General features: G+C 31.2%; 1 protein-coding gene across 2 annotated transcripts in view; it reads right to left on the bottom strand.

The window, feature by feature from the left end:
- LOC131844192 (gamma-aminobutyric acid type B receptor subunit 1) overlaps nt 1–15,036 on the bottom strand; it is a 164,058-nt gene that overhangs the window by 36,062 nt on the left and 112,960 nt on the right. For both annotated transcript variants that reach the window (XM_059193004.1, XM_059193002.1), the window contains exons 3-4: nt 12,044–12,178; nt 9,842–10,012 (exon numbers count right to left, since the gene is read on the bottom strand). In XM_059193004.1, the coding sequence (XP_059048987.1) occupies nt 9,842–10,012; nt 12,044–12,178 (306 nt within the window). The remainder of the gene's footprint in view (nt 1–9,841; nt 10,013–12,043; nt 12,179–15,036) is intronic.

Raw genomic sequence — 15,036 nt, 5'->3', positions numbered from 1 at the left:
TTGTTTGTAACGGTCTGGGTGTTTTCTATGTATAGATAATATATATGTATTTACGAAAAAAATCTTTGTATTTATATCAGTTGTCTAGTACCCATAACATAATCTTCAGCTAGCTTAACTTGGGTCTAGATGAAGCTGTGTGAATTGTCCTGAGATTACTATTATTATTAATTGGTACACAGGTAAACTACTAACTAGGCCATATTGGTGTTGTTTGTTATGGTGAAAAAACTAGTATATATATAAGTTACACGTACAATTTCAAAGACTTATTTCTTCAAAACTACTGGCTATTCTGAAATAAAACTTTAGGGTTTGTATATGTAATGTTTGCATATAAAATATGATTAAAGGTTACCAGTGTATTTACACTTTTACTGAACAAACAGAGTTGTTTAATAGTGAAAATATTGTGTGGAAGACATCAATTACTTTCAGTACATGTATAGCTTTTCTCTTTTCCTAATTATTATTATTATTAAGTTTAAAGTGGTTGAATTTTACGTAAGGGGTATTTATACATTATTTCTAATTTACCATTTATTTTAAGTTTTTTAAACTCTATTCATCGAGACCTATCTAATGAGTCCAAACACGATATTTCTGCTGTATGTAAGTTTTCGAAGAGTATGTTCATCATCTGATAATACTGGTGCCAGCATGAAGTCAAGGTTAACAGATAACTAATTACTTTTATTTCGTCAAAATCTTTAGATTACGTATAATAAATTCATAATATCGCTACCTATTCAAATCAAAACAAGTATTAGGTACTTCATGTACTAGTATATAAATTCATCAACACACAAGTAAATGATTTTTAAATATATTCAGAGCCAAAAAATCTTTGTGCATTTAAAAAAATTGCCGATACGGATTCACTATTGCAGGAAATTGTTGAAAAAATATATATCGCGTATAGGTATCTACTACTATCGACGAATACATTTGGCAACAACGCGCAACATATGCGATGTTGCCGTTCCGGCCGAGACCATGCCGGAACGGCAACATCGCATATTAGAATACAAAGATAGTGATAGAAAGAGAGAGACAGTGGAATCAGCAATATCTACGGATCGTGGCTGGATCAACTAAGTGTGCAAGTTTATATAAATGTATATATATATATATATATACATTTGTCTTTAATTCAAAGGAAATATAAATAATGAACGCATCACATTTAAAACAGTATAAATAGTTAATAATTTAATAATAAGTTAATAGTTTAATAAGTACGTACGTAATATTATCACATGGTAACAGCACGTATTATGGCAAAAATAAACATCGGCTGATTTGAAAAGATTTATTATAGTAATAATAGTAATCTCAGGACAATTCACACAGCTTCATCTAGACCCAAGTTAAGCTAGCTGAAGATTATGTTATGGGTACTAGACAACTGATATAAATACAAAGATTTTTTTTCGTAAATACATATATATTATCTATACATAGAAAACACCCAGACCGTTACAAACAATCATACTCATGAATACAAATGTTTGCAGCGTGCGAGGAATCGAACCCTCGACCACCAAGCAGGAATCAAAGCAGTGTGCTAGCTAAATCGCTAGACTACCGACAACTAGCTGTACCGCGTGGAATTTAACTTCTTATATTTTAGAAAAATAAAGTTAAATTCCACACGGACGAAATCCCGTGTACAGCTAGTCATCAATAAAAAAACACGTAGGTATCTCTAATATATTATACAGTAGCTGTTCCCGCGACTTCGTCCACGTGGTTTTTAACTTTATTTTTCTAAAATAAAAGTAGCCTAAGTTACTCCTTATAAATCAGCTACCTGCCAAAAAAAGTACCGTCAAAATCGGTCCAGCCATTTCAGAGATTAGCCGGAACAAACAGACAGACGGACAAAAATTGTAAAATATGTTATTTTGGTGTATGTACCGTATTTATATTCATATGCAAGTAGTAAAAAACGGTTATTTCAATATTACAAACAACAGGCTTCAACATTCTCAAGTACCACAAAAAAGATGTTTTTATTAAAAACAAGCTGTTCCCGCGACTTCGTCCGCGTGGAATTAAACTTTATTTTTCTAAAATAAAAGTAACCTAAGTTACTCCTTATAAATCAGCTACCTGCCAAAAAGAAGTACCGTCAAAATCGGTCCAGCCATTTCAGAGATTAGCCGGAACAAACAGACCGACAGACAGACAGACTAAAATTATAAAAATTGTTATTTTGGTATATGTACCTATATATATATTCATATGCATGTAGTAAAAAACGGTTATTTCAATATTACAAACAGACACTCCAATTTTATTTGTATGCATAGATGTATAGATTATTATTTATTTATTTATTTATTCATCCAAAATAATACAAATTGTGTAGGATAACGTAATAGTAACATTACAGTAAAATTTTGTCAACAACATAATAGCAACTTAAATATTAAATCTCGGTATATCTATAGACTAGCTGGCCCCAGCGACTTCGTCCGCGTGAAATTTTATTTTATTTTTCTAAAATAACAGTAGCGTAAGTTACTCCTTATTACATCAGCTACTTGCCAAAAAAAGTCCCGTCAAAATCGGTCCAGCTATTTCAGAGATTAGCCGGAACAAACAGACAGACAGACAGACAAAACTTGTAAAATATGTTATTTTGGTGTATGTACCGGATTTATATTCATATGCAAGTAGTAAAAACGGTTATTTCAATATTACAAACAGACACTCCAATTTTATTTACATGTATAGATGTATAGATTAAAAAAAAAGTAACAGTCATAAGGCTAGTCGTATGCCTAATATATATAATAATGTAATAAATTCATTTGAACAGAAATTGCGGCAACATTATTTAAATTTGTCACTTTTTTACTGTCCTTCTCCATTTTTCACATCTTTCTGTTATATCTCTATAGTTCTCTCTATATTTTCTGTTTTTCTTACTTTCAATTTGAGACTGTACTTATAATTTGATTATCAGATCATTATGTATTTATTAGATATTAACTATTATATTATGCATAAAAAATATTTGTAATAATAAAGAAAATACATTTAAAATGTTTTACTTGTTGTGTTAGTTATTTATAAGATCTTACTATAATTGTTAGCTGCTTTACAATTTAGAAAGTACAATAGGTAATGTAAATTAAAATTAATTGAATACTTAACAACGTTTTGTTCGATTAAATTCATTTAATTATTAAAATAGTTAATTTAAAATTAGAATAAAGACAAAAAAAAATAACAAAAAAAAATCGGTGGCGGGAATCGAACCTTGAGCGTCCGTTTGGTAAGTTGATTTGAAATTCAAAGGCTTATTTCTTCGAAATTACTGGTCATTTTGAAATAATACTTAGGGTTCGCATACCCTTATCGGATACTACTACTACACGGAGTTTCGTCAAAATAAAATATCTAGGTTAGGTATAATAAATTCATAATTAATAGACCGTTACGGTATCTGTATATATTCGGATCAAAACAAGTACTATGAAATAAGAACGAGTATATAAATTGATTAACACAAGTAATTGATTTTTGAAATATATTCAGAGCCAAAAAGTCTTGTTTCTTTATTTATGTACTTGTTAGATGCGACAGCGACTTTGTTTTATACTATACTATGTAATGATTGATATACCTAAAATAAATAAAATATCTGAGGTTTGGACAAAAACTCAAAGGGTAATTTATTTTGAAAAAGTATTTTGAAAATACCTATTTTGCTTTTAGTGTTATAGTACTTTAACTGTTATGTTTTAAGTAACAATGTTTAATTATAATTAATACTACTGCACCAACACTCCGATCGTGCAAAAAAATTTGCTGTTTCATTATTTTTTAGTTCAATTAGTGGTCTACCTAAGTCCTGGGCTAAGGGGGAGAGTCATGACGCCCCCATGACTCCCATGACCTCCATGACGCTCCCCCCTGGATCCGCCGTTGCGTCTTCTCTTTATTCGCTCAGTAACTTTGTTACAAAAGAAAAGATTCCCGTCCAAAAAATAATAAGTATTGAGGTTTGATCTGGAGTCACGTTACTCCAGACTGATTTCTATAAATATTTAGATTGGATAGACTATTATTCTTGAAATACTAGCTAGACATTATTAAGTTACTGTAGCCATAATGTAGTAGCCCAAACGTGCCAATGAGGAAGCCCTTGGCAAATGCTGCACCCTGATTGGCCCGTTTGAATTGGATCAAGAACTGCTCGTATGCCAAAAAGGTGGATTTGTATAAAATCGTGTATAAATCGCTTAATTATTATTATTACTCGTCGTGACAGTTGTGGCTCAAAACGGATCAACATTTATATATGGTCAGCTGGCATTAGATCAACAAAAGGCCTCCGGATCAACAAGTGAAAAAGGATCAACAAAAAACTACCTATACGGCACGTCTGAGCCACAAAGTGCCCAAGGGGATATTTATATATATATATATATATATGAACATTTTACTGTATAAAATAATAATGCAAGTAAAAATAAGAGAAAAAAGCAGAAGAAAAATCTGTAAATTATTAATCACAATGCAATTAATAATATAATTAAATAAGTAAGAAAGCAACGGACTAGTGATGAGAAGAAATTCCAAGTAATTATATTATGTGTAACCGACTACAAATAAGTTTATGATTTAAGCTCATGATTATTATTATATTGCTTCATCAACAAATCCAGGAATATTATGTGTACAAGGAATTAATTATGAAATGATTTTGATGAAATATTATGTTTTGATATTGATTTATTTGGAATATAATATAAAAATAACAGAAGTGTTTGAAGTTTTAGTCGTATAACAGACAAGCAGTGAAAGAAATATTATTGTAAATTATTAACAATTGTTTATTCTGTGATTAATAAATTATTAAAAAGTGTTTTATTACCTGAAATAAAAATGTTATGATCTTCAAGTGTTGTGTTCATGCAATGTTAGTTTCACCTCATTCGATTTAAAATGTCAGGAATTATTTACTACATAATGATTTTGTATTAGATGGTAATCATATATGTATATTTTTTAATGCAATGTGTATAATAATTACCATTTACATCAAAAAACTTTGTGTAAATCTATATTTCCCTGTCTATAGACTTTGGTCGTGGAATACTAATAAGAAACAAAATCTAGAGACTGTAGTATATCACAGCATCCCAGAACCTTGTATTTAAGTCATATAAGGACTTAGTACCTACCTAATACTTGCTACTTTTTTAATCAATTAATTAGTTTGATCTCAATCATCATGATGAACAATGATGATAATGTTGAGAATACTGCCAATGATGAATTTTATGGTGGTCATAAATAAATACCACCGTCACTATCGTCAACAGTCATTATTGATCTCATCATCATCACCGTTACCCTCCTTCATCCATATTGTCAAAAGTTACTGCCTACTATTATTATCTGAAATGGTAAATAAGCTGACGATCCATCCAACCACGACGCTATCCGACGTACATACATACACATATATTATTAAACAGCATTACGTCATCATGTCGTGCGCGCTATATCCCGCATACGTTATCATTCTGGAGAACATAGATGTTATGTCCAAATATCCTGTAATTTCGCAGCTTAATTTCAACTGAATAACAACTTACATGAATACCAAAAAACTAGCAGTAAAGGCGTAGTTTGTAGATATCGAAGGTTCTACAAATAGGTATAACATCAAAATAACCTACATGTCATTAGCACCGATGTAGTATCCCTGAAAGAACCTACATATAACAGATTGATGGTTTGCAGATATTATTTTCAGTTTTACAAATTGCCAGTTTACTATAATTAACTACATATTGAGAAATAATTATACACTGAAAATTATATGAGGTACCCATATGCACATCAATTGATTATAGCTAAAATCTATCACTATCACATAACAATTTAAATAAAAAAAACCGTATTAAAATCGGGCTATCGGTTAAGGAGCAATAGCTCCTTAACGAATAGCCCGATTTTAGTGCAGACGCGTTACGACATATCTTCGTCGGGAGAAAAAAAGTAGGCATGTAAAAAAGTAACTGTAACATAGTACATAGATACATAGGTACATTAGCCGTGTCTGTAGACTGTCAGCGAACAATATTATACAGACATTGAATTTTCGATTGTACCCAATCAGGAGTTCGATACAGTTATATATCTATTATGTACGTATCTTTGCAAAACAGATGTCATGTAGACCGAATTCTCTGCCATCTATTTTCATGCTTTATTACTAATCACCCACTAGTAATCCGAACTGCTTCAGATATAGCGACATCTAGCGCCTACGGCGGCGAAATAAAATAGCCCGAAGAATAGCCCGAGTTAGGAAGGAACCATTTTCTTGTATGGGATGGGGTATCTGTATGTAATATTATATTATCTGTGGTTATAGTATCGCACCAGAGTACATCTAGGTATGGGCCCATCCATATTTTTTTACATTCTTCCCCAGTTCTTGTCACAGCTGGTGTGATGTGACAGCCAGACTTATGTAATGGATAAAAAAACACTAGAAATTAAAAAAAAATTGTTTAATAATTTCTACGTTACATATTTTATATTTAAAGCGATATATTATTGGTTATGATATTATAATATATATTTATTACAGATAAGTAATGTCAGAAAAATTAAGACCATTCCCTTACCTTGTTACAAATTGTCACGCTTTGTCGCTCCTCCCCCCCCCCCTCCACGATCTGTGGCAAAATTTATGGATCACCTAAAGGGGCAGCGATATACTTAGGCAATAGTAGCTGACCCCGTGAAAAGCGGTCTTTAAGCAGAAAATATTATACTGTCTTTTTCAGAAATATTGAGTATGAAGTATTTATATCGACTGTAGGTAAGTATTCCTTTTAGCCAGTTGGTACTTGATGTGATATATAGAAGCGATATGCAAATCTGGAATGTGATTTATTCTGTAGAAATATACGCAGCCTTCGCTTATTTTCCAGAACTTTGTGACTTCATTTCTGATCATAGTGTTATGAAAATGGATGAATATACTTATATTGTTGTGGAAATAAGAATATGACATGCTTCTGGTAAGGTTAAAATATTGTAAATATGTTGAGATCTAACCGTGGACTACTCTCAGTTTGACTGTTAAAAAGTAAAAGGGCAAAAAACGATCTATGAACACATTTGTGGTCAGCATAATTCCAATCTGCCGACTTTCAATAGCGACGTCGATCCTGGCTATCGATCCATTTGAGGATGGACGACCCCTTAGAACTATAAAAGTTCTCTTACTAAGGACTTTGTCCATTGTTCCTTCATCTACAATTCTCGCCGCCAAATGTGACCGACGTAACATTGAATAAATTAACTACCTTTTGGTTAAGTATGGTTTCGCATTATTTTTCACTAACTTCAGTAACTCATTTCACACTTTGTAGAAATACTTACTTATGTGCGGTGACTATTAAGGTAGTTATGTAAGTAGTTTAAATAAATTAATAAATATAAACGTAAGTACTTTTACCATTAAAATTAGGGAAACTAGTTGCAGTGTGAAATAGAAATTCTAATGTTCCAGTCGTCTATTTTGAATTGTTGCAAAGTTTTACTTGCGACTACAGTCGACTGTCAACATGCTAAATTTAAAAAGTCAAAGTTAATGCAAGTCTGACAACTGTACATTTCTATTTATTTTTTAATTTAAAAACTACATATACTGATGTGAATAGATTATAAAACTATTGCTAAATATTCCTTCTAAAAAGATATTCTATTGATAAAATAAAATCTATGATCTATTTCTGATTATTAAAATTAGTGAATTACTGATAGGCTTAGAGAATGATATTCGAGAATATTTCCACGTACAGATTTTACATATCAATTTAGTTATACCGCTTTGTAAATAAGGGTCTTGTTGAGGTCCGATAACTCGCCTGACTGCTTTCCAATACAGAGAAATCGAAATTGTCGATTCGCCGAAGGCCAATCATGAAGACCGTTTGTCAATCTGTAGACAAAGCGTTGGCGTGTCATAGTACACTTGATACTAGTAGATACGTAAATGCTTATCGAATGGCTTGAGTCACGCAATGATTTCAGTATTATCTCTATCGATTGCCAACATAACTGTTTAACAATATCATTGTGTTTAATACCAAGTTCAAGCTCCACAGGTTGAATTATAGAAAGTTAATGTAACGTTAAGATAACATGCGGTACACGAAGAGGTTTGTGCAGCGATCTTGAACAAACGAACATTGGATCGTATTGTGTTTCTCCTATCTTTTATGTATATCCTATACGTAGTATTGATAAGACATGATATAATATGTAATTGATTTATATAAAAAATTGTTAAAGGTAGTAATAGGTATCCAACATATGTAACTAAAAATCGTATGAATTGGATATGATACTTTTTAATCTATAGATGATACTTAGATTCTATATAGGTACGACATCGTAAAGGACACTATAAGACAGCTAGTTTACTTTCATACGTTGTTTATTTTATAATTTAATTATAATCAACTACAAATTTTTATGACCTTATACTATTTTAATTAAAATATGCGAATTAGTCACCACTGTAAATCATATGCTATATATCTAAATCAGGCATTTGGTAGTGAAAAAAATAAAAAGCCATGTGGCTGACAGATACGGGAGTCGTAGTGGCGCGAAGCTCCCTGTGACTCGCCGCCGATGCCGATGCTATGCTGTTAACTATGCTTGTGCAATTACTCTCTTATTTCTTTAGCAAACTTTGTGGAACAATCTTTAGGTTTATTTGCTTATAAGATGAGTTATGGTCAGGCGAATTGAAAAGCATAATTGTTTTATTGCGTTGGCGTCATTATTTTTAAGTGACTTATTATGTGAGTTATATAATTGATGCTAGTGTATTTAACTGCAATAAAGCATCACTATTTTGATAAAATATGGGATTTTATATGTATAATTGAAACAGCAAAGAAACTGACAGTACTCTATTCCCCTCCGATCGATCCCCTGTCCAATTCAAACGCCGATCGAAATTACGATGGCTTGAGCCGAGGTTTGAACCCCTAGCGGGACCCACAAACTAAAGTCCTATGCGTCAGGCGGGAGTTAGTCTTCAGTCGTTCTATAAATCCATTTACCAGTTTAGAGTGCCATCTGCACTCGAACCCTATCGATCGGTGAAGCTGAAAAGGCCATCTACGGCTAACAGCATTAGAGTAGTCCGAAAAAAACTTCATAGTAAGTGGTAACAGTCGCGTAGTTTCTACATGAACAGTATCACGAACAACACGTTATTATTGACGAGAGTGGTAAGGCAACGCATGAGTGCCATTACAGAGAACTAGGATGAGGCAAGACATTCTATAATTCATTGAATTATCTCACTCTAAAATAGAAACACAACATACAAAGCGAGCTGTTTAGAGGCTGAAATAGGTGAGACTAAAATACCTACTATGACCTTTACGTGCACTACCTCAGTGAGATTAAAAATTTTAAATGAAAATCTAAAATAGAAATAAATTTAGTATCTTCATTTTAGTATAAAAGTTCAGAATATATAGGACCTAAATGCGCGCTTTATGATATATTGTGGTCGAGTCACATGTAAATTGATGTCATCGGCTTTGCACCATATGACAATGTTATAAATTGTAGTTTTAGTATACAATAATATTCTATTACCTTCATATACACAGAACAAGGGGTTGTCAGTAATGGGGATTAGTGGCTCTAAAGAAACTATTGTGGTTAATTCCTAGTGAATTCTGCCTCATCAGGACTGTTAATTCTAAATGTATGCTCATCTTTTACTAGTTTTGGTTAGTATTCATCAACTAAAATAAATAAAAATACTTACAGATATAAATACTTCTTCTGCCTGCTGTAATATAGCTATGCGTGACCATCCGAACTTCTGCATAAGTTTGATTCTCGTGGGGTTATGCACCGTTGCTGAGGGATGAGTCCGGAATAGAGTGGGGAAGCGGGCTCGGTCTGATAATGCAGGCGATGATGCACCGTAGCATAACTATAGGAAACAAAAAGATGCATAATATACCTTTAATAATATCAGATAGAGGAATGAGTTGTTTCTATTTATATTGGACAAACGTAAATATACTAGAAATATTAAAAAAAAAAAGTCGAATTTTTTCGACAGCTTATATTATACAAAAATAGTTTTTTCAATTTTCTCTGCATTACTTATAATTGACAAAATATCGCAAAGTTTATGAGAATTTATGAAAAATTTTAAGTATTCGGAAGAAACGAAAGTAAAATATTTTATTTACACGTCGAATAACATTACAGTAATAAATTGCAATAATTACAGTACTACTTTGGTTGAACGAAATGTGAGTTTGCTGCTTCGATTTCATGACAATGTATTACAAACCCTTGATATACACGCGACAAAATTTTAAGTACAAATAATAAACAATAACTACAACAGTAAATAGTCCATTACCTAAGTAGGTATGTCATGAAACGAGGATCGTTTATGGTACAAGTACATTAGGCAACGCTGATGGGCAGAATACTTCCTACGCCTACATTTTATTAGTCGTATTGCTTGTATCACGCTACCTTCCAATAACTTCCAAGTACGCTATTAGCAAGATAAATGTATATTAAATATACTTTAGTTGCAATTTAATTTTTTATATGATCTAGCTGATCACATATTTTATGTTTAAATCTTTAAACAATTTTACAATTTTATAATTTTATAATTTGAATTTTAACCAACAACAACGTATAAGACTCTTTATGTTTTATTCAGAGCTTATTGTATGGGTAGGTACTAAATAATTTATACAAATACTTAATTAACTTTATATGTATAAAACATCTAAATTAATACTATAATACTCGTGATTTCGCAACCATTAAAAGGTTTTATAGGGGCAGTTTTTAAACTGCTGAAGCACTAAGATCGTATGGTCGTAAATCTTATCATAATATATTGATATTGAATAAGTACATTATCTAATATTAGTCCCAATATTATATTATCATACTTTATTATTTTCAATGTAGATTGCTATGAATTTTACTGACATCGTAGTTTTAAAATATCTTTGTTTTACTAAAGCGAGTAAATTTTATTAACAGGTCAAAATAACAATCGTGCTAGACTTTAGATTGAGTTAATCAAATAATATTTGGTATTACTGAGACTGAGAGAGATTATTCTTGGTTGCAAGTTGTTGAAACAGTTTGTTGTTGGTGACAAGCAAATAACCATGTTATAGCTGAATACGGCTAGAATAAAATTAAATGTCACAATGTTTACTGCAGTTTGCATTTTGCTAACGCAACAAATAAAACTGAATTTATAGTCACACAAAGCTATCGTCATTGCTTGCTTACTCTTTATAAGTTATCTGACAGGATATATATTGACACTAGTTTTTACCTGTGACGTCGTCTTCTTTTTCGGTATAAAAGATACGTTCTTCCTTGTTGGTGAATCTAATTTATTATAAAATTTCGTTAAGATCCGATCAATCATTTAGGTAATAGGCAGGTAACAGACATACTTTTGAATTTATAAAATCACTGTGTACTACATAATTGGAATTGCACCGTAGACTACATAAATTATGATTCGTACTTAAAGAAAATGTCGTCATAGTGTGATTATATTAATATTTTAGATCTCCGTATATGATAATGAGTATTATGATTTATTTATTCCTTATTCCAATCACATCAAGGATCCGTACAATTGGCGAACTTATCATATGAAATTCTCTACCAGCCAACCATTAAGTAAAAACAAAAACCATTTGATTATCAGTATTATGATTTGTAATAAATTATTATGAAAATAATATATATATATATATATATATATATATATATATTGCACTTATATAACCCCGTCCTGTAGTGTTTGATGATATTATTAAAGTAATATATTCTATTAATATATTATTGCGTACCTACATATACCTATACAAAAATATGTATACAAGTTCGAATATTTTAAGCTTACGAAGAGAGAAGTTCAAGAGGAAACACAACTATGTATGTATATTTTAAGAATACTTACAACCATAAGATTCCACATTTTTGCCGCTTCAGCAACAGTCGTGCAAACAGTCGAGCAACCGGCGAGTAGCAGCAACTTTTGTGGTGGATTGTAAAGTAGATTGTACATGACACTCGCGCCCAGACCTGGTTCGCACTGCAATAAAAATATTGTTACAGTTATATTGATAATAATAAAATTAATTCCGGATATCCGTCCATATTATCTTAGTAAACAACTTATAAACTATGTTAGTAAATTACAATATATATCCTTATTATATTAATTCATAGATCTATGTGTATGCCTATATCCAGGACCAGAAGCACTGGGTCCGTAGCAGTATAATGATGTCCTTGTTATATATATTACCTCCATCTTTTTTATTATTAAACATTTTAATTATCTGTTAGATGTCATAGGAATGTGATGGTAGTAAAAATATTCATATAAAAATATATTTACACATTAATTAACAATAAATGAAATCGTCATTGCCCCGAGGAATTAATTTTAAATACTATCTTTTTAATTATAATAATCATGAAATAGTATTTTACGAATATTCGATATACAAATTTAAAAAATACAATAAGTGGTGTTCGTCAGATATTCAGTAATTAAAAATATATTTTGTGCATGAGTAACTTGAATGTTACTTTGTAAAGTAATTCAGATACTTGATACGATTACGATAAAGCATCTGAAATCTGATATATATGTAAGTATAAAGAATGCATGTAAATGTCAGCTGACTTTGCTGAAACATTTTTTTGTAGAAGAGAGTCGGATCATTAATTAATTTAATTTTATGTAAATCAACATAATACTTGTTGAAATACCAGATACATTATGTATTCGTTACATCCAACATTTTATAATTACAGTTTTGTTACATTTATTATAATTACGTCAAAATTTTGATGAGCTGATGGATCACGTCTGTTATTATATTTACTGTTATAAATGTTGTTCGGGAAATTTATAGCTATTGTGTCAGTAAAATAATATCAGAAACTTTATTCATGTAACTAGTATGAGACTGACATTGCACTAACGGCTTTGAAAATTACCAATATTAAGCTGGGTCCATTCTGACCTGCACTTTCGTAGTCGTGACAAAAAGGTACGTAATTTTTCAAGACAATGGAGCAAATGGATTGTTGTCGTTGAAAAAAAGGACAAATTAGGACTATGCAAATAATGTTGATTTATACTGGTGTTGAGTAAAACGTGACCCTTTACAATTAATGTGAACTTTCAACAGAATTTGCCTAATTTATTTCGGAGGTACGTTGTTATATCATAGATGACGGTTACAAAAATTCATTGTTATAGGTATGTTATAATTATACCATTTTAGTATTTTGCCCGTATTTCACCCGCGTGAAATTTATACTCTGTAGATAATATTCTGATGTATAAGCTATATTACTGTAAAGTTTCATCAAAATACGTTTAGTAGTTTTGATGTCAAAGAATAAGAAATATCCATCCCATTTTTCCATATTCACGAACTTTTGCGTTTATAATATTTGTAAGATAAAATATCTATCTTGATTTACATACATACGAAAAACAGCAGCTTACTCCAAGTTATTTGAAGTTAGCGTGATCACTAAATTTACAGAATATGGTATTATACAATTATGAGTTTCATATATTACCTTACTACATACTAAGGAAAACGTGGTTGTATCATAATTCCAATATAGTAATCAATTTTAACCCTATTTCGTTGTGATTTTTATGGATAAAACAACACACATTCTTATTTGTGTGGCATTTTCGTTCCCACCCTGAACCTTTTTAGCATATAAATTAATTTTCTATTTATTTCCCTCTGATCGCTGCTTGATCGCCCCATCCCGTGGGTCAATACAATCTAATACCTAGATGTCAATTGTGACGGAGGTCGTTTTTCACATATAAGAATTCAAATGCTATATAACATATTTCATTTTCATTTCTCTGCGTAGAATAGATATGCGCTATGCGTTCTATGTGTAAATAAAACAAATTAAATAACACATAACACGCCGTCACGACTGTTAACTTAGATGGGGTAGTCAGAGGCATTGACAGTTGTCGATGCTATAGTGAACGCAGGCCTTGACATGCCTACATATAACTGAGTATATATGTGAATTCAACGAACAGGGGACAGGCTTACAGCCAACTCTCGGGATATTTTTTGGTTTGATATCCATATTCCCTGAATCACAGCGTCAATCAGAAATATAAATTGACACTACAATATATACAAGCCATAATAATTATATCAATTTCTCTATGATCCATTATATATAGCTTACGATGACGTCAGCTGATGTATTCGTAATGAGACTGAGATATCGAGTCTTACTTAAAATAAAACCATATTCCGTTTCATATGTATGGTATTAGAAACCATAAAAATAAGTCCTTTATGCAGACTACAGTCTGTACTTGATGGGTGAAAGGCTGATCTACTGATTTAACAACCCTCAACATACAACTCCGGTGTTGAACGTTTGGTGCTAGTTGAAAGCTAGTTCCACAGATAACATAATATTACATCTAGTACTAACCAAAAATATGAGCTTATTCTGCATATTCTCTTTTTGAAGTTCTGGATTTACGTTATCTATTGGTTAAAAACTAAGCAATTCCTAAAGGAGGTAAACCTATTCAATAATAATTATGTTAATTTATATATGCCTGTTAATATCTGTACCACATCAGCGATGTAAAAATTTAATTAGAAATGTAATAATTCTTTATGAAACAGGACGCAATAAGGCTAGGTTTAATTAAACCTACATGTAACACGTAACTTCTAAATAAGAACATCTATAGATTACGTTACCGTGAATTTATGGTATAAATTTTGCGGCCGACAAGGTATATTCGAAATCTTGAGGGATGTAATTTATTTTTATGTATTAGACAACATTATTTAGAAATATAATACTAGTTGAAAATTTAATTTATTGTATACCACAATTATTATATAAACAATTTAATGAATAAAA

The sequence above is a fragment of the Achroia grisella genome, unplaced genomic scaffold, assembly GCF_030625045.1.
Source record: "Achroia grisella isolate CSIRO2021 unplaced genomic scaffold, CSIRO_AGI_Agris_v1 utg402, whole genome shotgun sequence".
In the NCBI taxonomy this organism is placed as follows: domain Eukaryota; kingdom Metazoa; phylum Arthropoda; class Insecta; order Lepidoptera; family Pyralidae; genus Achroia; species Achroia grisella.
The sequence above is the reverse complement of the archived record's forward strand: the minus strand, read 5'-3'. Positions and strand labels throughout refer to the sequence as shown.